Consider the following 25,724-nt stretch of genomic DNA (forward strand, 5'->3'; position numbering starts at 1 on the left):
ACATGGAAGCTAAGTACATGATAATTCACCTGCGGAGGTCAAAGAAGGATCAGGAGGGGAGAGGAAAGACTAGGTGACAGCTCTATCTGCCAAGTGTGCAGCATGAGGGATTTCATGACTACGGGGGGTACAGAAGGGACTACTGTTCTTTCAATATGAGGATGGTTACTGCCTTAGCTGCTATCAATTTATAGCAGTTCTCCAGATGGCCATTGCCAAAGCGGGGCTCCCACCAGACAGGTTCGGGTCTCATTCGTTTCGCATAGGTGCCGCCACGACCGCAGCAGCTGGAGGGCTGAGCGGGGAACAAATAAAGATAGGGCACTGGATGTCAGGCGCTTTCAAGCATTACATCTGACCCACAGACCTCTAAGTCATGGTTTTTCTCACAACAGGCCTCTCCATCAATGGGTGCAGCCTATGGGTAGTAAACCGCTCGTATATTATGTGGAAGCAGTGGTGGGTGAAGGACTGTGGTTGCAGAACACATTGGTGACCTGGTTTGGACAGCTGGGCATGAGATGGGCTCAGGTACTCCCCGCCAAACAGGGTGCCTTGTGGCTGGAGGGGAGGCCGGACGACGTGGTAATACACTTACAGGAAACGACTTAGCCTGTCTGGGGAGGAAGGACCTACTTGGGGCAGTGGTGTCCAGGCTCACAGCGGTAGCTCTGCTGTTGCACCCCGCCGACTTTCTGTGGTCTGAAATCATAGCAAGAGCAAACTGTAGAGGGGCCTGGGACCAAGGGGTGGAAGAGAGATCCAGGAGAAAACTCAAATCTCCATGACGCAAGTATGCAGGGCAAGTTCCTGAGGCTGCGTGAGGCGTGGTTTCATCAACCTAAAGACACCAGGGTACTACGAAGCAGATGGTGTCCATTTGACGGGGGTAGGCATGGGCATGTTTTTGCTGAACATAGTGGGGACATTGGAGCAGCAAGGTTTCTCTTGGGTTAGAGGAAAGAGGGAGCTGCATGTGGTCGGGAAACTACAGGCAGTGTGGCGGAAACAAAACACAGATGGCCAGAAGCAAGACAGCCTAAAAGAAGGCCTGCTCAAGCAATGTCCTTGGGATGCTTTACAGCAGGGGCATGGGGGAAGGAGGCAGTGGTCAGCAAAGGGTCAGCAGCAGGCAGACATGGCATTTGGAGCCCGGGCAAGGCCAGGGGGGAGCCGCCCACAAAGATTGGTAGCAAGTTGGGAGCCTAGCCATCAAACGCTGGGCACCTGAAGGGGCAGTTGTTGAGGAGGCTGTGCATAAACACTGGTGACAAGCAGTATTAATAAGCAAACCCAAAGGACAATCAGGGAGGCTTACAAACTAATAGTTCATACATAGAACATGTTTACACCACTCATTGTAATGTTTTATGTACCATGTAGTGTTGATGTGATAATTCTGCAGCTTTTAATACTACAGCAATGTTTAGGATGGGGGTAAGGGGGCTGGAAAAGGCTATTGAGTGCATGGACAAGAGAACAACTGTGAGAGGGTTGGTAATCTCTCGCACATCTGGGAGGGGGTTGGTCGCAGGCCAGTCAGCAGAGTGGACCAGTTTGGGGCCTGCCTATAATACCTGACAAACCTCGGGAGGCCGCAACCCTGTGAAAACCGTGCACAGTGATTGGTTGGCATTGTTTGAAGCCATCAATCAGATCACAGGAAGACTGAGGCCTGCAAGGTCTAAAGGCGGGCCAGGATGGGTCCCCCAACATGGACACACACACCACAAGAGCGGGCATCGGAGCCGCAGGTCTGGACTAGGCTTAGGGGCTAAGCAAAACACACACGGCCAAAAGCACAACAGCCTAAAGGAAGGCCTTCTCAAACATTGACCTTGGGATGCCTAACAGCAGGGGCATGGGGGAGCAGGCAGGGGTCAGCAAAGGCTCCCCACAGTTTGCAGAACTTTCCATCATAGAGTAAAAAAAATTTTTCGTCACAGTTTGAGGTCTGCAAGGGATTCTGGGTAAAACACGTGGTGAGAGCCAAGCAAGTCAGCCCATGCTGGAAACCCCTAAGTGTCTAGTTTTTAAAAAATGTACAGGTAGGCTAAGTTTCCCTAGGTGCCAGCTGAGCTAGGGTCCAAAATTTAGAGCTACCCACATCGGAAAAAAGAGGGTCAATTTTTGGTGGAAAATTGTGCTGCATACATGTTGCACTTTGGGACATTTCCTGTCACAGGCACTAGGCCTACCCACAAAAGTGAGGTACCGTCTTTATCGGGAGACTTGTGGGAGTATAGAATAGTAGAACATTTGTTATTACCGATTGGATTTTGCCTTTACACACTGACAATTTCAAAGCCAGTGTGGAAGAAAGATTACATTTGGAAAAATACCCTCCAAATCATACACTGGTACAGGTACCCACAAATTCAGGGATGTAGAAATAACCACTGCTCCTAAACTTTATATTTTGTGCCCATTTCAGAAATGCATAGGTTTCTATGATACCCTTTTTTCACTCTGCTTATTTTGTTTTAAGAATTGGTCTATACTTGGTACTCAATGAAAAACCCTTGTATGGTGCAGCTCAGGTGATGGCTTTGGGTACCTTGGGTTCTTGGAGAACCCACAGACCCTATATATCCCTTCAACCAGAAGGGTCTAGTGGACATAATGGGTTTTTCAATCTGCCATTGTGACAAAAAGTTACAATGAAAATGTTGTCACAATGCCAGTTTTTCCCTACTCATTGTAAATATTTCTTTATTTCAGCAGTTATTTCCCTTGGGAAAACTTTGAGGGATGTACAAAGATGACCCCCCTGCTAAATTCAGTATTTTGTCAGTAATGTATAGCTTTTCTGGATCACACATAGGTTTCTCACTGGTTTCCAACACAAACTGGCAGTAGGTTGAGAGCATACAAAATTGGGCAAATAGGTTACCTCTTGCAAAAAATGCTAACTGTGGTGCAAAATGTGTTTCTTCGATTTAGCTCTGTATGTTCCTGAAAGCTGGGAAGATGATGACTTTAGTACAGCAAACCATTTGTGGATGCCATTTTTAGGGAAAAATACTTTTATCTGGAGCACTTTTTCCCTGTTGAAAAAAAAATAATAATGATAAAACTCAAAATGTTGCTATGTTTCCCCCACTTTCCCAGTCCCGTCCAGGGGAATCCCCAAACCCCAAATAATGGACAGATTTGGCATGGATAGCTTGTATGCAGAAAAAGGTATGCGGGCCTAAACGCAAACCACTCCAAATAGCAAGAGGTTTATAGCCCAGCAATGTCTCCCCTATGTTTGTTTAGAAGTGGTGTGGTGGAGTGGAAAAAGCTATGGAGTGAATCAACAAGAGAAAGGCTGTGAGAGGGTTGGCGGTCTCTCGCACGTCTGGGAGGGCTTACAGTTAGTTCCTTGTTCCCCACTTCCATGCATTGAAAACACATTTAGGTCTGCAGACCACCCCAAGCGCACATGTTGTGAATTCACCCTTAAAATATGACCACAGGCATCTGCACTAACCTATAATTGAATAGAACTCTGGTACCTTAATTAGAGCACCCAAATGTAACATTGCCCACTATTCACCTGAATACCGTCATGGAGAAATCTGTTAAATCAGTTCAGGATAAATCATGCATTTGTTTCAGGAGGTAAATATCAACTGAATCACTCTAAGCCTGACCATTTATTTTGTTAGAGAAAGGAATTAGTTTCTCTCAATCACTTGTGCCTCACAGCTGACCCAAAACTGTTCCACCCCAGGCACCTACTGTACTCTAGAACATTGGATGATTCACAGCATTGTGCGAAGTTGTGTACCTTGTATAAGCTTCTCTACCAGCAGGACAACAACAAAGCAGGAATATCACACCAGGTTGTGGCTCGACACACAAATAATACACCCTTATTCTTTTTCTGTTGTCATGAACAGTGAGGCATTCAGTGCATAAGACTGCTGTCTTATACAGAACCAAATGAGACCTAGTCACATCTATCGTCCTCATGCACAGAGCGGAGACTGACTCATGGAATACAACTACAGACTCAAGTAGGTTATGTGCTCAGCAACATATAGGGCAAGCTGCCACACATTGCTTTCAGACACCTAGAGCCTGCACAAGGCACCCTGGATCTAAAACCTAGAATAAGTCTTATGTCTGCAACATGCAGTTCTTACCAACTCACATCTCCACTGCTGCAGAAACCGTATTGTGTTGCCTCAGAGATACCAGCAGCTTGACACCAAATGCCTGCCTGGTACCGGCAGCCTAGATGCATTTAATGGGAGTTGGCAAGTATGTAGGGCATCTGCATAGCATAAGTTAGCTGGTGTCAGGTGTGCTGTTCCTGCTTAATAGTAATGAGTGCAGTGCTTGTGACTACTGAGGCTGTACGCATCAGCCTATGAATTATGAGCATTGTTGTCGTTTTTCTACTGTAGCTCCTTGTAGACCTGTTGCTGCTACATCAGGGTGGAACAGCATTTGGCCTTAGCCGCCAACAGTGGCCTGTAGGCCCTCTTGAACGGGGTTCTCCACAAAAAAGCACACTGATTCTCATTAATGGATGTGTGGACAGACACTGCAAAACTCTCTTCAGTGGTGGGCACTAGGAGTGGGCCTTTGGAGCTCCTAATGGATTACCAAATTGTAACAAGTTACTACTGGGGCAAATAGCTTTTTAATGTCAGATCCTAGTCTTCAAAGTCAAAGTTGCCAGTTTCATATTCAACATTTGTAATGGTGACTGAACAGTGTTAGGCATCTTTAATTATCCTTTACTCTACTTACATTGTCAGGTGCATTTCATTTTGTACTCACATTGCCACAATAATAGCCCCTTCCCCGCCCCCTCCCCACCAGTATACTTCGGACCAGCCGCACAACTATATTCTGCTACCAGTGCAGTGCAGTAGATTTGTAAAATCTGTTTTGTAATTGAATTGAGTAAATGGGTCAGGGAAGGGGGCAGTGACCCCTTGGGCTGTTACATAACTGACCTACATCGTGACATATTAGCCGTGGTGCAATCAGTGGTAACTTTTCACATGCTCTATTTTCACAAGATCGAGACCGTTTGGCAGTTTTTTTAAAATTATTTTCTCAGAACAAAAACAGTATTTTGTAGATGCGAGGAAAAGGCCAAAAAATGTTTGCCGAAATAATCTGGTAGAAACCAAAGAAGGGTATATAATTTTGTTATTTATGCTCTTTGATACTTGGGATTTGTCACATATGTCTGTTGTTGCTAACTTCATACGCACAATGGCTTATTGTAATTACTGGTATAAGCATTTATGATTGCCTAGATTTCTGTATGCAAGAGGGTCTGAACAGCTAATGGTCAGAGATGAAACAAAAGGAAGACATACATCGATCCAGTAGGTTATAGAAATAAACTATGATAGAGTGAGAAATGTCCAAAATGTCCCAGAGTTATTCTATAATGGTAAAAGTCTAAGAGTTGGAGTTTTCAAGGCCGCATCTGGTGTCTTGATTGGGTAATGTATCCAGTGCAGAAACCTATGATGGACTCCAGGATTCATTCCTAGTGGGTCCGTTCCAACATTTCATCCTCCCAAGTTCTATAAAATGAATGCCGAATGAAATGATCTCACAGGAGGAAGTGACGCAAAAGCCAATTAACAATCACTTTGGTCTTGTCTTGTCCTGGAATTTTAACAGTGATTCACATTTGTGCTCTTCTGCCAAATAACTTTACTGATATTTTAAAACATTGTCACATTACAGAACTGACCATTACTTGTATAGCTTTCACTTGCTACTAGAAAACAATCCGAGATGGAGAAAGAAGCAAATAGCTATTAGAAACAACTGAGTTGATAATTGAATTGACCATACACTGCAATGATTTGCAAAGTTATGGGTTTTGTTATAGTTATAGTCACACTCATGTCAAGTGAACTGTGTTAATGTGGACCTCCATGCCTCTTATATCTCGCTTGTGGAAAGCAAAGCTACTGATGAAGGAAATGGTGCAGTGCTTCTGGCTGCTTTCTGCTCAAACTATATCACAAAATGTCACCACTCCAAGAGTCGTGCTGCAGAGGATTTTTACTTACTTTCTTCACAGGGCTGTAACTGCTTGAAAAAAACTGCTAGTCACCTAAATCATTTAGATGAAGTATGTGTAGGTAGGACAAGATTATGGTGGTGAACATCGAAGGTGGGCTGTACACGCAAAGATATTATAACAGCTGACTGAGAGCACTGTAATGTTTCTGCTGCATCCTTTCTCTCTTCTCTCCCAAGTCCGGAACAACAAGCAGTTAAATCAATACAATGTGATAACATTGCATTTTATTGTTGAACTACTTGGCATGCTTTTTGAGAAGTACATAGTTAAAAGTTATAAACTAATAAATATCTTGGAAAGTAAACTACTAGTTTTGATGCATTCAAGTTTTGGGGCAATTAACAAAGCTGACCCAGTTGTTTTAATGAGTTGAAATAAAGCTTGTAGATTTTCTTAAGAAAATTGACATGTCAAGGGATTTTGTACTCATTTTGTTTTTTCATTTATTTTGAAGTTTGTGGTTGCATTTCTTATTTTTCTCTGTAATTAGTGCGGTGGGAACGATCGCTTGGCACTGTTGTCCGACAGAAGAATACTCCGATCACACCAGAAGCTGTACGAGACAACTGGGACAAGATCAGTGACTTTGATCATGTCTCTTATCCCCAGTCAACAAAAGGTAACAAATACGCTGCAGCTCTGAATCACTGCTAGGGAACCTCTTGAAATAAGATATTGCTTTATGTCTATGAGTGATTCAAATGGCTTGTAAAATATAATATTTTAGTTTTCAATTTGCTTGTGAGCACAGTACAACGCTTAAATAGAAATTATGCCATATTCATTTTTCCCAGTTTTGTTGAGTAGGTCTATATTGATCTTATCATTTGTATGAGATTTGTATATGAGATGGTATTTTTAGGTGTACGTCCAGTTCCCTCGCTTAGAGTGACTGGACCATGGAAATCACATTTAGTCATAATTTAGATTAAACTATCCTTGGGCCCTTGATGTAATCAGTGACTCACCTATTTTTTAATGATGGGGCTTGAGCATTGGTATGCATTGCAATAGATAAACAAAACTATCATACACTATTTTCCTCAATGCATGTAAGGATTTCTTTCTATTATTTAGGATATAAGCTGTGACAATTTAAAAATTTGAAAAGACAAACTTATGTGAAAATCTTTTCCAATCTAAAACATCATGAATTAAATGAATGACTCAATAAAAGAAACCGAGTTTAGGTACTTGGTTAATCACCAGTGTATTAAAACCAGGACAGATAAAGAGGTTAGCCAGTGGTTGTTAATGGGAAGGGTGAGTTTTAGCAGCTTCCTGAAGTAAAGATAATTTATAATTTGTTCTGTTTAAAGGGGCCGATCTTCTCCAAGTTGGAAGCTAACACCAAGAAGAAGCAACCACTAAAGCATAACTGTTGAAATTTTGGGACAGCCAGGAGTTTAGATTCTGAAAGAAATATTAGTATGGATAATAGGTGGACATACTGATGACATACTCATACTTGAGAATGAAAGTTAGCCTCCGTGCAAGCGTGAAGGAGGCCCAGATGTATTGCATTGACACAGTCCAGTTTGTGACAAATAAAATTACAAATGTGTGTAGAAAGTTAGGGAAGGGTAATTTGTTCAGTCCAGGCTGGAATGCTGGCAAAAAAGTGACTCACCTGCTGGACTCCTTTGCAGACATGGAGTTTCAGAGACACTTTCCACAACCCAGCAGCAGGATATCTTTCTTGTGGGAATTAAGTTTAGAGTATTGATGGCCACCCAACAGTTGCTGAGATAAGCCATGATCATAAAATTCTGATTAAGGTAGATAATGATTTGATTATTGTTTGTGTAGCAGTAGTCAGTCAATCTGTCTTTATTCTGTTTAAAACAAACCATACTAGAAACAGCAGCGAACATTAAAACAAACCACAGATTACACAGCCAATTGCGTAACATGTATATTTTAAATATTAAATCCTATTCTAAAAATCACTAAATTTCATGCTTTTCGTATGTCTCACAACCCGGTTAAAAAAGCTTACAATAGCCAAAAATATTATATTGTTAAAGTATCCAGAGATTGCGAATGCAAAAATGCAGGTTTTCACTGATTAAAATTGAATAAAAGAGGTTTCAGAAAATGTAGCCGGAAAGGTGTATAAAATTACAAAAGAGAAAGAAGTGCACTGTCCTCTGCAGTGAGTGCCTATGATAAGGGCAGACCCTTACATTCTGAAAGCATTCGTCCTTCTAAGGGAATAATAATATTTAACCTGAAACTAGTCAGAACAAAATAATGATGCTGATTAAAAGCCTGTCCTTAGTAAAGCCGAATCCCGTCTACTGGGGCCAGTAACAAAAAATATTTTTGCTTAAGCTGCCATTTTAATTCCAGTTCCAGCTCAGATAAAGATGAGTTAACATCAAAATTTGTCATTGGTAGACCTATCTTCAAATGTGATTCCCTAATATTATTAAGTTATGGAATCTCCTAAGTAAAATCAAGTGGTACAGTAAGTTTTAAGTACCCTATTAAATCTACTCTCCCATTTGGACTGTATTCTTTGCCTAAGCTGCATGGATCACATCTTAACTGTATCTTCAACACAGAACATCCCGAGTTCTTTACAGCAAATATAAGAGTGGATGCTGTGGGGAACTGCCAATATTCGTTTTAAAGAAGCTATCCTCCACTCTTTGTATTTGTTGACAGGAGCACCGAGATGCCCTTTGAGGTGATTGTTTGCACTTTATAAATGCCATTTCAGACATTTATGCATAACCCCAGGCCCCTGTTCCATACGTGGCAGCAGAGATACATTTGCTATTATATAGAATCATCATTTCCCTAATCGAGCGACAACCCAGTTTGTTAGTGAAACAGAACACAGCCTTAGCAGTTTTATTAAGTTGCTGTTCTTTTAATTTTTCGAGGTGGCCTCAGTTGCCTAGGTTATCAAAATGGGTACCCAGATGAGAAAAAAAGTGTTGACATCTCTGACAAACATATGATAGCTTAGGCCTTTACTTATCATAATATATGAATTCTTAAAGTTAATATTCAGATCTAGATTACCCATGTATTGTGAAAAAGAATCCAACAATTGTTGTAGCCTATTAGCCACTCATGCTCCAAGAACAGCATTGGTTGTAAATAAAAGTGCGGGGAATAGGGCGGGCACCCATCCTGGCAATTCTGACCTTTCTTTTAAAAGTGCTGTTCCCAGATCATTTATATGCAGGATATATTAAAAAAGGAGCCAGTACACAACCTTTTCTGACTCCCCTCTCTATCTTAATGGGTTTAATTCATTCCTCATTTGGGCTAAAATGGACCTTTAGTAGCAACATTCTGATAAATATAAGAGAGCAGGTAAATAATAGCCTAATCTGCCTCTAAAGCTCTCATTACCTGCCACAGTTTAGCATGATTTGAACACACTGCTACGATCCATGAAGCACAAAAAGAGAATAGCATTCTTAGGCTTGGTATATTTGACAAGAAAAAGTTCTAAGTTCAGGCACTGCTACACAGTGCCAACAGTCTTCCTAAACCTGAACTATAAATGTGATAAAAGTATGTTATTGTATGCCCATTCTTCCAATTTCCCCAAAATATCTTGATCTAATATTTGAACTGAAGAGTCGAGTAAGGATATGGGCTCACAACACAAAGAGTCTATATTATTACCCTTTTTCAAAAACAGGTAAAATAACCAAATTAAACCATGAACCTGGTAAAGCCCCATTCTTTACTGCTGTAAACAGAGCAGTTAATAAAATGATCCAGGGGGGCAGGATTTGCCTTATATCTGTCAGTAGGATCCCTATCTGGGCCCCCTGCTTTCCCTCTTTGGCAACTATTAAAGGCTGCTTGAACTTCCATCAATGAAATTGTAAATTGATAATTAAAACCATAGTTAAAGATAATCTCAGGGAACCTTGCCAAGCCGGCGACCAAGATGGCCACACAGCACTGAAGCTCTGGGGCTGAGTGCCCATATCTGCTGCGGTTTGGCACCCATCTGTGGGCATCTCCATGCCGCAGACACTCCTTTGCACCTTCTTGTATGCGTAACCGCTGCCTGAGGATCTGGGATACTCCTGGTGGCTCCCCGTTAATGGCCAGCCACTGTGGCCTGACAGGGTCCTCAAAGGCCACGCAGCGATAAGCGCTGCAGGTGACCTTGAAGGTTGGTTTGCAGTGTGCACCATAACCACTGTGGAGATTAAGCCTGGGACCTGACAAGTAGCACAGCAGCCCTAGCAGACTTGGGCTGCAACATTTAGTCGCTTTTAGCCCATGCCGCGTACAAACATGGCCAAGTAGGAAGCAGGTCGGATCTTGGGCAACACCCCTGCTGGGGCAATAGCAGACAGGCGTTTTACCCCACATATCGATGGTTCTCTTTGCGCTGGAGCGCATGTATTGTGCCCTAGGGCGCCACCATCCTCTTACTGTGCCCGCAGATGTCACCTTTGCTAGTGCGAGCCAAGAGACCAGCTGCGTGCCGGCCGTAGCACTAGTGCGCTTCTGCGATCAGCTTGGCATCACCCAGGCAGGCGTCCTCTGACTATAGATGGGGCCCACCATTCCTAGGACCAGCAGATGCACCTAGGTGTACTGTATCATAAGGCGGTGCTGGATCCAGCAGAGATCACATGAGGACCATACTGGACATCACATCATGCTGCAATGGAATACAGCAGACGAGCTCCCCCACACACCAACGATTATTTTTGCACCCAGAGCAGATTACTCATGCCCCCAGCAGTACACTGTATCCCATATCTGCTGTCCTCCAACCCTTAAGTCAGTGGGCAACTAAAACAAGCCATAGTGTGAGCTCACCCCCCTACAGGCAGATACTCCACAAACAGGCATCCTCCTGCTGTTAGTAGGACCAATAAACTAAGGGGGTGATTGTGTGGATGATATCCAGGAGATTGAAACTGCGCAAAATCCTGTACAACACCCAGCCTGTAAAAAAGACCTACCCCCTAGATTACCTGACTGGCCTCGACCAAGGCACGGCCTACCCACCCGACAGACGGAACCAGCCTCCACCTGACATTCACATACCAGATATAAGACTGCCCTCCTGGTGCACATGATGGGGTGCAATGACCCCAAACAAAAGAAACTCCTACCCAGCCAAAGGACAGAGGTGCCAACAGTCCCTATGAGATACTGAGAAGCCCTCACACAACGACTCATTACCTGCATGTTGTACCTGCTATCATGGCAGAGCTCCGTGCCGGGTTTAGGTCGATAAACACCCTCTTTGATACTCTAAACAGTCGCCTGGACTGCATGGGTGAGCAGATAAATAGACTGCCACATAACGCGATTGGACGGGGCAGAGCGTAAAATTTCAGAAATAGACGACGCCTCCAATGTCATGAAGCACTTAGACAAGATAGAATGCATGCTTAAATCTGTGAAAGCCAAAAATAAAGACCTAGAGGCGCAATATCGTCAAAATAACCTGTGGATCATGGGAGTGTCCGAATCCACAAACACTTGACACCCAGACATGTTTGTCGAGAGACTACTTATGAAGCTCTTTAGCAGACCAGACTTAACAGACACCTTTCTAGTGGAGAGAGCTCACAGATCCTGGTACACCTCCATGCCCAATTATTCTGCATCTCCTCAATTTCAGAGACCGGGACACAGTGCTGCGCCTAGCACGAGAGCATGACCTGCTCCAGTATCAGGGCTCTACGCTGTTTCTAGTCCCAACTTTACACTTGCTGTCCAGCAGGCTCTGCACAAATTCTCTGATGTCAAAAACATCCTCAAAGACCAGGTTTCAAGTACAGCTGTCCGGCACACCTCCGCAACAAGGTCCATGGACGATAACTAAAATTCAACACTCTTGTGGACGCAGCCTAATATTGCATGCAGCCCGGCGGAGGGAACGGCTCCTCGAGCCACATCACACCCTATCGCTTGCCAATGGCAGTCCAGCATGATCTGCCAAATTAATTGAAGCAACTTGTGTGTACATGGACCTACAGTTGACTAATACTATACACAATTCCAGATCCTCAGCCTGCCTGCGAACTCAAACTTACTCATACGGTGCTCAATGATACCAGATAATCAGCACAAACCAACATCTCTAATGCTCATAACCAAACTACAGATGGGCATTGGGCCCCCAAAGCGTTGCCACCCCTCTGAGGTGTACAGCATAATGTTTGATCTTATGTTAATTTTGTGTTTGATTGAGATTCGCCATTTGCTGGATCTACTGGTATTTATTGTTGAACAGCTAAGTCCTAGTTTGTTTGCTGCACTTTCAGCATGCTACACTGCAATACCACAATAGTGCACTTTACACATGCCACCATGCCCCATTAACACACATTGGCACCCAACCTAGAGGCAATTTGCTGCACTGGTAGCATGCTGCATTACAATACCACAACGATGCACTTTACACGTGCTGCCATGCCCCATTAACACACACTGGCGCCAAATCTCGAGGCAACCGGGACTTGACCTGACATGCATAACATGAAACAGTCAAGGCCTAAACACCCCCAGGAAAGGGAAACAGGTTCTCTCCTACTTAAAAAGACAGCATCAAGCTGGTGCTCCTTCAGGAGCCCCATCTCTCTCCCCGAGGAAAGTTGCACCTTTGCAACTGCATAGGTCACCAACAGTTTCTTTACCTATTACAGCTCCTATTCACAAACGGTCTGTATTGTAATCCACAAGAGAATTCCCTTTGTTTGTCAAGATCAAATCATTGACAACAATGGCAGATATGTGCTAATAACTGGCACTGTAGTCGGAAAAAGAGTATTATTAGTCAACATTTATGCAACCAACATCAATTCCTCTAAATTCTATCAAGCCATTTCCGCATTGATGGGGCGCACACAGGCAGACCTGATTCTGTTGGAGGGCTATTTCAATATAATTTTCCACCCATCCATAGACTTCACCGTCTCAAACACCAGTGCCGAACCCCTCCTTATGCGCTGTCCATGGCATTATTGACACTTTCCAACCCACCGATGGCAGGTGCGCCCACCATCCCTATGCCAAGGACTACACTTTCTACTCCTAGATTACTTGTTCATATCCTGAGGAGCCCTCCTGTGACTTAGTGGATGCTGCACATATGCTCCACACTTTCAGATCTTGCCCCAGTGAGGGCTGCACTGAACATCACATACCCAGACCACACAGTTCGGTAATACCACTTCTCAGAACTCCGGGACACCATAAATGAATACTTTGAATTAAACTCTGGATCTCTCAACAAGAGTGCCCCACTATGGGAGGCCTTAAACGCATATATCCGTGGCATCTGCTTTGCCAAGCACGCTCAGAAGTATTTGCAATGACTTATCCGAGGTGGAGAGGGAACTGCAGGACATTGACATAGCCACAATGGATAGCGTAGAAAACCCCCTACTACATAGGCACTCAGTACTATTACAGGATTTCTGAGACCTAGCTGAGCGTGAGGTAGCATATATGGGTAAATATTCACATGCACAGCATGGAAGGAGAAAGACCAGACCACACACTGGTGCAGCTCTTGCATCCTAACTACCATGGCATCTGCGTGACAAGTCTCCTTACTGATTTGGGTATGACCGCTGTGGACAATACCAATATTGCCAAAATGTTCCTAGCCTATTATCAACAACTTTATATGACAGGTGCAGCAGAGGTCCCAGAGGCAAGGCCGCATAGTTAGTGGAGGTAGCAATAGTTTGGCTGACTGAAGGACAAATGCATATTTTAGTGGCCCCTATCACACGTGACGACATAGCACAGGCGATCAATGCCCTAACCGGATCCAAGCCCTCACCAGTCACTTTTATAAGGCCTGCAAACACATCTCCACCCCACACCTGCTGGAGGTCTATGCAGAAGCACTCAAAGGGGACATTCTTCCCCCACCATGCAAGAAACCTTAATCACCCTCTTACTGAAACCTTGTAAGCCAGAACACCTGTGCACTTCCTACAGACCAGACGGGCTTTGTGCCGCACCGTTCAAATGCCATTAACATCTGCACCATTTTTGCAGTCCTGAATCAAATCTCCCCGACTCTTCCAGCAGCAGTCGCCCTTCTGTACTCCGAGAAGGCATTTGATTATTTGGAATGGACATTCCTGAGGGTGACCTTGGCTAAGCTAGGAATGCCCAGTGGCTTCTGTGATCTCATTGTTCTATTATCAGCTGGTCCCACGGCCCAGCTGAGAGTAAATGACTCACTGAAGGATACCTTCCCTGTGATTAGGGGAACTCGTCAAGGATGTCCCATTTTCCCTGTGCTTTTTATTATCGCCCTCGACCCCATGGTCCGATACTTACAGGATCGCCATTTATATAGAGGGTTCCGGTTTAGAAATGTTCCACTCCGGGCATCTGTGTATGCACATGATATTCTGGTATTTGTCCGAGACCCTCCCATGCAGCTCTCTGTATCATACGAGAAATAATATGCTATGGGCACCTATCCGGCCTATCCATAAACTGGTGCAAATCTCAACTTTTCCTGCTCACAAGTGCTACCATGCCCTGTGATCTGGAATATCCCTTTAGCTGGTGCACAGACTCCCCCGCCAAATACCTTGGTATCATTCTACATAGGCAGGAGGAAGTGATACATCACATCTATGGCCCTGCCATCGACAAACTCACCGCCCAGATAGACAGATGGATTAAATTACCACTGTCCATCACCATAATCAAAATGGTAGTACTCCCACACTTCTTATACATATTCTTAAACCTACCTATTGCATTAACCAGTAATTCTTTTGCCACCCTGTGTAGCCTCCTGACACGCCTCATCTGGGTGAGCTGATGCCCAAAATCATATGGGAGACACCGACCCTCCCATATGACCCAGGCAGCTTTGGTGTCCCGGATTTTCGACTATACTATTTAGTGGTGCAATTTCATTTTTCTTATTACTGGGATATTTGGGACGCCAAGCTCCCCTACCTGAAACCAGAACAAGACCAGGTAGAGTAACTCTCCTTGTTCTCAATCCTGCCCTTGGGACTCCCACGCAATCCTACGGTCATATAAACTCTCTCCACGACCTGCTAGGCATGGTTCATACTCCGGAGATCCCTAGAAAGTGGGTTACTATACTCCCATAACTTAAACCTCACTAACTATAAATGGCTACCACTTACCCAGGGGAAGCTCATACAGTATACTCTGGTAGATCATCAGCTGCACACAGTGGAGGCAAGGTGAACATGCATTGTGCACTCACGGCCATGTGGGGCTCCACCCACTTAAATAGCTTTGCCCTCCACAGCCTGCACAGTATTCTATGCGATAAACTGTCCACATAGCCCTAAGAACCTGCTGACTTTCCCTCCCTGACCTTAGTGATATCAACCACGGATAGTAGCAGGTTAGTCTCCCGACTCTGATGAGGAAAGAAAAATCCCGAGCTACATGGGAACACAACTTGGGCACTTCATAACAGACAAAGCCTGGCATTATTGCTGCACACAAACAAAACTGGTCTCCACCAACTAACGCACAACATACTCAATTACAGTTACTTACACTGTGTGTACACCAAACCAATCGCTCTGGCAAATTAGATTCTTCAAGGTCACATCAGTGCCCCAAACACGCAACTGACTATACAGATTTTGTACATTTGGCTTAAAACTGTACTGTTATCCATACATTCAGGGGAGCTGTTTCTGCCTTAATATCAACCATGATAGAACATACAGTCGACCCACAGCCATTAATGGCACTACTGGGCTATGTCAAACCATTGAGTCCAGGACTGCCATAGCACTATTATTAGCTAAGCAACGAATAGTCCTTGATTGGGACAGCAGCAGGGTCCCCACCACATAAGACTGGCTGAAAGACATGATACACTGCAATACTACTAGCAAAATCTATGCCTCGTTGCAGCCTCCAACCTCCAGACCCAAAGACATCTGGCAGCCCCTCCAAGCCTACCTTAACTTTAGAAACTGATGCCAATGATTATATGGCTGACTGTGACCAATAATTCATACCATTTGTCAACCCTGTGACAAAATGCCCGATGAACTACATGTGTGCATGTATCCCTTCCATCATCAATTCCCCTAGGTCTCTATCTCAGTGTTTCTCCCTGTTTGGCCTTACATTTTCATGATGTCTCTATTATTGCATGTTAAATTACACGTTTATCAAGTGGGGTGTGAGCAAAGAAGAACATATATGATCTGTGCAGCATTGTTTGTCTTTGCAAAACTGAAAAATAAACAAATAAAAAAAAAAATAGCCTCAGGTCCCATAGAAATAGAAGACACAATATAAAAGTTAAGCAAAGTTTTCAATTCAGTTTCTGTGACACATCCCCACATTCATCGCCCCACTCGCCATTGATTCCAAACCCTACATCTTTCTTGGAGATCTAAATTTTCACCTCGACAACTGCAGCAACGCCAATACTGCCAACCTCCTTAAAAGAATGAACAACATCGGCCTCACCCAAGTAGTTACTGACCCCACTCACTAGGCAGGGCACGTGCTCAACCTCATCTTCATGGCCAGCAACAAAGTCAAGTACAACCACGTCACCGAGCTCACCTTTGCTAAGTTGGTTTCCTGACATTGGGCCCAGCGTTTAGGTATCATGTTTCTGAATAATTTAGTAGCAAGGTCATTATTAAAGTACATTTATTGAGGGAGTGCACAAGCATTACTAATGTACCACTGGGGTTTTTCTATAGGCTGTTGACTTTAGGTGTCCCAAAGGAGCAGTTGGGTGGAAGGATAAATGGGGGAGCAAAAGGCTAGGAGGTCTTTCATGTTCCTACAGCAAATCACTTTGAACCATTACGGTGTTACTGAACTGGAGTGATATACTGTTTTACCCTTGTCTCCTAGGATATGCATAGATATAAAGTTACGTGCTCTGATAAAATTCAAGGGGCAACTCATATAGATTTTCATAGTACTGCTAGACAAATGGTGAGGGGATGGGAAAATTAAATTTGCCATGTGGAATGTGTGTCAAGTAAATTGTCAAATCAAGATTGGCATGTCCATTTTGTGAGTTTTAACATCATTTGTATTCAGGACACAAGCTCCAAGTTGTTTCCATGTGGACAGGCTTAAATTCCTTTGTACTACAGCCGCTTGCTCCCTGTTGGGCAGAGCTACAGGTGGATTGGCAACTCTGATCTCTTTCCTCTTAGAGGTGGATCTGTAATAGGCTAAGTTATATTGCCAACATGACCAATTGCCTACTTTAAGGGTGAAGTCAGATCTTGATATTTTATAAACTGTTATTCTACTGGTGCTCAGAAGTTAGTTTCAAACAGAATGCAGCAACATTTAGAGAAATACTGCAAAGTGATTAAGTTTATTATCTCATATGGGCAGGTGATTTTAACTGTCATACCTGCCTACTCCTGTCAAAATGGTTGTCTGGCTATGTGGATAACATGGATGAGAGTCAACCAGAAGATCCACTGTGGAGATGGGAATGTAAAGCTTTAACAAGGACAGAGCATAATGAAAGTAATGTTGAGTCAGAAGGCAACTACTGAAGTGGATGAGAGTTACAGTGGATGCCTCCATGGAGGCATGATGACCGGGGGGTGCAGTTTGGAGAATTTACTGTGAAAGGGTTCATCTTCTTTCAGTTGACTGGAAATGGCTGAGTTATTTCTGTGACGCTGATTGGCATCCATTTTAAAATAGTAAAAGAAGACATAGGTAGAGCTTCTGCCACCCTATAACACAATGGAGTGGAAGATAATAAACAAAGAGATCCAAGCACCAATACTGCAGAAGATCCCAGCTGAAATAAAACATTAACTTTCCAGAGCTAGTGAACTGCAAGGCAAGAGAGCATACTGAAATTTAGCCTCAGTACATTCTTAATTTAGTTGATCTTGCATGTCCTGAATCTTGAGTAATGAACAGACAAACCAACTGTGGAACAGGTCAAGCAAAGCAGAGAGCTGTGAACAAATGGTTGAAATACATTTATAAAAAATGTACATTAATAATATCCTTGATACTCAATTGTTCAGAAATCTGACACTTAAATGCAGATTGACATGGGGCTCTTGCTGGGCCCAATGTTGGAAAACCAACTCGGCAGAGGAGCCAAATGACATTGGCCAACACAAGTATGTAAATATTCCTAGATCCATGGACCATCATCAGATGGGAAGTCACATATGGGTAGGCAATGGAATATATGGGTCCTGTACAAATAACTCCTAACCAAACACTCAAACAAAATTCTCTGTAAACCCAAACAGTGGGTGTTGTATCTTATGATCACATAAAGCATGTGATAACGACAGACCTTCTTCCCTCTCTCAAACTACATATGGAAGACAACCTCCAGCTTGTTATCTTGTGTCGGAGAACAATCTTTGAACAATCTTGTTCCTAAACAGTTATTTTGTTTTAGCACATTGGCTTGCTATGTTCCTGATAACTTTTACTTTCACCAGAGGGGGCTCCTTTGGAAATGCGTCCGCTTTCTTCCCTATCAACTGCCCTTTCTAAGTTGTTGAAATGTTTTTGTTTCCAAACCCTTAGTGACCCATTTTGCACCCTCTCTTTCCTAGAGGATCCTCTTTGTGATTTTGCTAATTGGCAAAAAACCTCATTGTTCTGCTAAGTGGTCAGCTAGATAATAGTGGTTTTTCTATGGGGCAGCACATTTGGTAAAGTGAAACCACACATCCGTAGATTGCTGTTTTTTTTATATATGCACCACATGTTCACAACAGCTCTATTTTATTTGATAATGTGGTCACAAAAAGCTTTATTTTACTTAAAGAGCTCAAATAGGAAATATCCTAAAATGTTCTCTCCACGTGCACAACTCTAAAGACAAGTGCCCCTGGATTATCCTCTGTTTTTTTTACCCCACCCTGGAACTACCATTATCAGGGGTCTCAATAATTCCAGAAATGGGGAAATACTGATGATTACACGCTTTTAGGAAATAACATGGGGGAATCTGCGTTTTTGCACTGATTCCTTCATGTCCCCTCCCCACCCAGTATTTCACATAGAGATTTTGGTTACTTGTAGCAGTCCAGATCTCTGCGCGAAATAAGAATATTCAAAATTCCAATGGCCTCTCTAACTCGCGTTTATGGGCCCTTTGAAATTAATATAACAGTCATTATTGTGGCCTTCTTAACGTTTTATGTACAGTAGTGCAAGTGCCCTTGGCTCCAATAAAATGTACTGTTTGTGCCAAACTGTAAACTTGGCATATTGTGGGAGACAACATGAAACTATGTAGCATATTTAAGAAAACTCAAAAATGCCTGAGAAATGTCAAACTATAGGTAGATTAAGGAAGTGTATGCTTCCAGCGTATACATTTTGTGATGTGGATGGAACAACATGGAGATCCAATGTCTGAAAGGTGATTATGGCTTCGAGAGTGAAAGACCAGGCTGTCTCGGCCCAACTGTCTTTTAAGAGGCATCTGCTAGCTACCAAAAGTCAGCCTATTTCCTCAAAGGCGAATCTGCCTTGAGGAAATTTGGTGTTATATGTGTTTTAATAGTGTACGTCTGAGCATTATTGACTTTCATCTTCTTGACTGCACCGCCGGTTCTAAACCAAATCTGCTAATCTTTTGAATATTAAGGGATATGGAAAAAACAACAGTCTCATGTGCTCAGTTGTTTGTGCTAAAAGAAAATGGTCTATGGAGTGACTGGAAATTGGATCTTCTAACCCATGTCTTCTTTTTCCAGATTCTATGCAGCCCATTTATGAGTTGGTGTTCAAACTAGATTCTGAGGAGGGTGTAACAATGAATCCTACAAGTCAACATGTTTCAGCAGGGGTCTCTGCTATTGACCCAGTGAGTACAATTTTTTATGTTTTTTGTGGCTGCGGGACTAAAGCACCTGTGGTTTGTACACCTTGCATCATTTTCATAAGAACTGCCTTTCAAAAAACATGCCATGTATGACAAAGAAAGTAAAAAAAACAACTTTATGGTCAAAGGAGATTGTTTGGAGAAGTAGACTACAGAATGATGGAAGTGTACTGCTTGTAGCTTTTGATGACTACAAGGTGACACTGTCGGATGAAGGTGGATACATTAAAAATATTTAGGTACTGAAAAAGAAGATATATGACATAACACAGCAACATCTTATTTGTACCTTCTTTAAGCCTGATAGATACTACCCAGGTATAGCCATATGTTTGTGTGCATTTAATATAGACTATTACTTTTATCATGACAACTGAAAGGTAATGCCTCTTTTTGCATGTTCATCCCCATGATGCTGCTGGGTTTTCCTGTCCAAGAGTGCAGTGAGGCCTGCTAGCCAGACATCAGTGCCAGTGTCTTAACACCATGCAAATTGCATGTCCAGTTGTATACACTCAATTGGCAAGGCCTGACATATTTATAAGTACCTTGTGTGTGGTACTCAGAGCATGTAAAACAATGTTCACTCAGGGCTGCAGCGCTGTTTATGCCACCCTTCGTGTGATAATGTACAAAATGGCTCCGTCTGCCACTGTAGAATGGAAGGAAAATTTGAACCAATGGCAAAACCACCATATCCCTTAACTTTATATGTAAGTCTCCCCTAAGGATGGCCTATAGAGTCCTATGGCAGTGAGCTTTATTTTTTTAATAAGACATATGTTTTGTGATATGTTTTCGCAGCAACCATTCCAAATTGTCGTTTTGCTGTGAGTAAAGTTGGTAGCCCCATTGGCTAATACAGTATTTCTGGGTGGCATTCCAAGCCAGCTCACTTTTGACTGGGACTACCAAACTGTGTCATGTAGGTTATCAAATTATCGTCTCATTAAATGTGACCTGATGCCTAGGTCAAAATTAATGTTATTATTAAAGATAGGCAACTTTTAGAAGTTGTCACTCTGTGCTCTGCTCGACCAGAGGCCCTACAAAGGCATAAACACACAGGCAGCGTTCTGACCGACTGGGTAGACGTGTGATCGACTACCAGGCTCAGGAACAAAGGCAGTGTTGCAACAGCGAGGTGTCACCTTCTCTGACAGGATGGTCACTCGAGGGGGAGGAAGTATTAGCCCAGAGTCCTACTTCAAAGGGGAATCCGCCTTTGACTGGATGCCCAACCCAGCACCCCTGGGCAGGATGCCTTTTGGTCCCGTGGACAGCATGGCGACAGGGTCATAGAGGGGAAACTCGCCTCCAAGCCTTCTGGTAACCACATCGCTAGGGTTGGCTACTTTGCTCCTCATGACAGAGGAAAGATCATACCATCTTGGAGGGGGCAAGAATACCCTGCTGGGATAGCTAAGATGCCACACATGACAGGAACTTCACTACTAGGTACGAGGGGACCTAGTAGCTCATTGGTCAGTGACAGCATGGTACCCTCAGGGCACTTTCTTTTCGGATAAATTAAGTACCCCCGGCACCTTGACCCTCAGTACTTGCTGGACCTGGAAGGAGGACGAAAAGAAGACCACTTTGCACCTGCTGGAAGTCCACAAAAGGCTCTGAGGCCAGAGCGACATATGGGCTAGCAGTGGTTGGACCCTGTTGTGCGTGCCTGGCTTGGGGAAAGGCTGATTCCCGTCCTCAGGTCAGCAGACTCAAAGGGACAGCTGGCTGACCTCTCAGAATAGCAATGGGGACATTAAAGCTGAAAGAGGCCAAGTCGCATCTCTGGCAGCCACCACAGAAGTTTTGCCGATACCCCAAAGGACAATTCGCAAATAGCCAAAAGGTGCATTCATGTCTAGTGGACCTGTGAGTGTTGGTTGTGATAGGATTAGTTGCTGAAGAAGGACACCAGCCTCCACCAAAGATTTGCACAATGACCGCTGTATTGCAAGAGTGCAAGGTCTGCATCAGCAGCCATTGGAATCCTGCAAAGAGGACCTTGTGGAACCCCGAGATCTGTGAGCAGTCACCCCCAACTCACCTGTGGACCGAGGACTCAATCAGATTTCACCTCCGACGACCGCAGCATCAGGAGCATCCTTAATCATTTTAGAGCCTGCATCCCTCAGCATCAGGATCACTCCATTGTCTATTCCTCTGTCCTATCAGACTTGGTTTCCCAACTCAGGCCATAGTTGTCAAACTAACTTTTTCAAACTTTTCAAAAGTTTCCACACTTTTTGCTGGCCAATGCTTGTTTGCCGTTGATAGAAAAGTCATTTATTCTTTCGAATTTCTGTATCTCTGGAACCCTCCTGCAGATTTTTGATGATTAAGGTCTCTATAAGTTTTTAACCATCTGCTCTATTTATCATCATTTGATGTCTTGTTTCTTTTGACTTTCTTATCCTCTTGTTTGGTGCTGTTTAATGCTTTACACATTGTTCCTTTGCTAAGCCTTACCGCTCAAAGCCACAGCTACCTTGGGTTGAGCTTATGTCTAAGTAAAAGTACCTGGCTGGACCAACAACAGTATTTGTGAGTGTACTGCACAGTAAGGCTTCAAAGTCATACCATATATTGCCCCAAAATAATCACCACAACAAGTATTTTGTGACCTGCTCCACCGGATAGGAACTGTGGCACAGGGCCACACATTTACCATGGTGTAGAGTTGCCCCGCCCCCTGGGGCTCCTGGTAAGGAAGGGCTGGTGGGCCTCAAGCACCTGTGATGTTTGCTCTGAACATCTGTTTGAGTTTGAGGAGGACCACCAGGTACTCTGTGTAGAGCCCCCCCTTATGGAAAAATGGGTTACTGGTTGAGGGAGGTGGACCCCTAGTCAAGCAGAAAAAACAGAATTCCTGTCAGGGTGAAGTCCCAAGCAAATCCAAAAGTAACGTGGGCTAAACACTTTTGTAGCTTGGCACAAAAGAAGTCAGGCTTAATGTAGAGGCAATGTGTAAAGTATTTATACAGCACTGAAAACAGTAATAAAGTGAAAATCGCAACACAAGGAAATTCCCACAACAATTTAGAAAAATTGAGTAAAAATTTAATATTATTTGAGACTAAAATGACAACAATCCAATCAGTAATACAGGTGCTAAGCAATTGTAAAGATTTATGTGAGAATAGTGCCAAAAACACAAAGCACTGTGGTTATCTGGTTGCGCTGGAGCAGTCTAGTCACTAGTTCAGGCCGACTGTAATGGAGTGTGGCACGGATACAGGGACCAAGTTAGGCCCGCTGAACAAAGTACCTTAATTCCGGGTTCCAGAGCTTTGCGAGATCTCGCATGGGCGATGCCTTATGCAGTGGTGGTTCCGATGGGCTGCAATGCGAGGTCCTGTGTTGAGGATGCGCTGTACAGCGCTGCACAAGGTTAAAATGGCAGTTTGAAACTGCACTCAAAGGCTGCCATGGCAGACCTGAAGCATGTTTGACAGCCTATTTCAGTTGGTGGCGCAATTAGTGCTGCAGGCCCACCAGAAGTATTTAATTTACTGGCTCTAGGTGCATGTAGTACCATTTGACTAGGGACTTACAGTAAGTTAAATTCATCAATTGGGTGTCAGCCAATGTTACAATGTATCTAATAGCAACTTCTAGCCACAGATTTCTTACTGTAGAATATTCTCTAGGCTTTAGACTGTATCCAGATAGTTTTTTGTGAGGAATACCCCTGTGTGCTGATAGGTGATGTCGGTGGTGTTGTCCACACCGGAAGTGATGTGTGCGGTGCCTGTAAAGGCAACACCTCAGCTTTCTAACTTCAGTTCTTTTCTTTGCATGCCATTCAGAGTAGATCCAAAGAAGAGCTACCCCCAGTCACTTTTTGACTGACATTTTTGCGACCCTTTTGGCAAAGATTTTTGAGACTGTCTCCTGGTATGAAGGATGTCCACCAGAAAGGCAGGTTTTTAGCTATGTCAGTTAAGTCCCACAAGAAAAAGTGGAAGAGGTTGTCGACTTCACAGCGCAAGTCTTTGGATGAGTTGTGTGGACTTCGGCACTTGAGGCCTAGTTCTGCGATGGAGCCTGCACCTGGGCTGTCTCCGTTCCTCCCTGAATTTCCAGGATCCACAGCGACCCATTTTTTTTTGGCGGCCTGACCTCTCTGGAGTGCCCTAAGGCCCCACAGGTCCGGGGGGGGGCGACCCTTACTGGTCTTCCGTAGGTAGGTTTGCCCTCGGTGCCACAAGGATCTGTTGACAGATCAAGAGCGGCACAGGTCAAGCGATCCCAACTTTCCCTGGTGCCCGCTCCAGTACCGACATCACTGACGCCCTGCGGCGGTGCTGCCCCAGCCTCATTTCTGACTCCGATACAATCTCGGAGGGACGTGGTCCAATGCCACCTCAGGCACTGACTAGGGGCAGACTCTCCATATTGGAGCCAGTGCTTTAGCCTTTCGAAAGACCTGGGTTGGGTGATGATTGGGAGGGGTCTGCGATACTGGTTAGAAAATCCCAAGGACAATTGGTATGACGATCTAGTGGATACCAGTAGATTTGACACCTCCGTTAAAACACTGGCCTGGTCTCTCCCTCTACCCTGGCTACTGAGGCAGGTGCCTCATTCACAGTGGTGGCATGGATGGCAGGTGAGATCCTAGACCTTACACTATCCTCAGTAGCAGTCAAGCTGAACATTTTGACGGGTGGGTCTTCAGTTGGGAGTTGCCCCCACTGAACCATAACTCTTACTAATGTCCTACTTGGGTCTGATCTAAGCCCTGCATAGTGGCTCCTGTGCAAGGAACATTGCCCGTCTGCATCACCCCGCCACAGGGGGCCCTAGTTTCCTCACCCAGCACTCCACCCCAAAGAGCTTTGTGGTCTAGATCTCCACTTCCAAAGTTAATCATGGCACATTCCCTACTGCTCCATCGGGTAGGGAATCTAAAAGACTAGAAGTCAGAGCCAGAGGTCGAGCCCGTCCACCACCCTCTGGCAGCTGCAGCCTCCAAACCCCTTTAGTATACCCTCTGATCATCATGGGCATCCAGTGAGGGACAGGATTCTCCACCACCTGCACCACTGAAGGTCAAGAACATCTGACCGTTAGGTTTTGCAGCTCATCCAAAGGGGCTACTCCCTCCCCTTTGTGCCAACCCCTCTCACCCATGCTACCTACTTACGACAAGCAGATGGAGGACAACCTCTCCTTGCGCCATGAGGAGGTGTTGTCTCTCTTGGCCAAGGGAGCTATACTGAAGGTGCCAGCATTAGAAGTAGGTTGTGGTTGCTATTCCCACTACTTTCTGGTGCCCAGGAAGGGCAGAGGCCTTTGTATTATTTTAGAATTGCCCCTTCTTAATTTTTCTAAAAGAGGAGAAATGTAAAATGCTCAGTTGCACAAGTTGTGTCTGTCCTGGACACTTATTTTCACATCCCCATCCTGCCCTCTCAGTTATTACCTGCGGTTCACGGTCCACCAAATGCACTTTCATTTTGCCTTGCTCCCCATTACGCCTTATCAGCACCCCTCAGGTGTTCACAAAAGTGATGGCAATAGTTACAGCTCATCTGCAAATGTCAGGAATTCTAGTCTTTACTTATGACGATTGGCTGTTGAAGGTGAACTCGACCCAGGCAGTCGTCTCACACCTTCAGACTACTGCAAACCTTCTGCACTCACTGGTGTTCACTATCAACATGCCAATACCAACTCCTTCTCAGATGCTCCCTTTCATCTGAGCTGTTCTGGACACAGTGCAGGTTTGGGCACTGCCCTCGTGAGTCGCGAGTCCAGGATATTCTAGCTACGATTCCAGTGTTTTAGCCTCTAACCTGGATTTTGGTGAGACTGACTGGT

General features: G+C 44.2%; 1 protein-coding gene across 1 annotated transcript in view; it reads left to right on the forward strand.

Moving 5' to 3' along the window:
* HSD17B4 (hydroxysteroid 17-beta dehydrogenase 4) overlaps positions 1-25,724 on the forward strand; it is a 640,476-nt gene that overhangs the window by 297,748 nt on the left and 317,004 nt on the right. Inside the window, exons 11-12 of the mRNA XM_069226895.1 lie at positions 6,543-6,671; positions 19,762-19,871. Coding sequence (XP_069082996.1) covers positions 6,543-6,671; positions 19,762-19,871 — 239 coding nt within the window. The remainder of the gene's footprint in view (positions 1-6,542; positions 6,672-19,761; positions 19,872-25,724) is intronic.

The sequence above is a fragment of the Pleurodeles waltl genome, chromosome 1_1, assembly GCF_031143425.1.
Source record: "Pleurodeles waltl isolate 20211129_DDA chromosome 1_1, aPleWal1.hap1.20221129, whole genome shotgun sequence".
Classification (NCBI taxonomy): Eukaryota; Metazoa; Chordata; class Amphibia; order Caudata; family Salamandridae; genus Pleurodeles; species Pleurodeles waltl.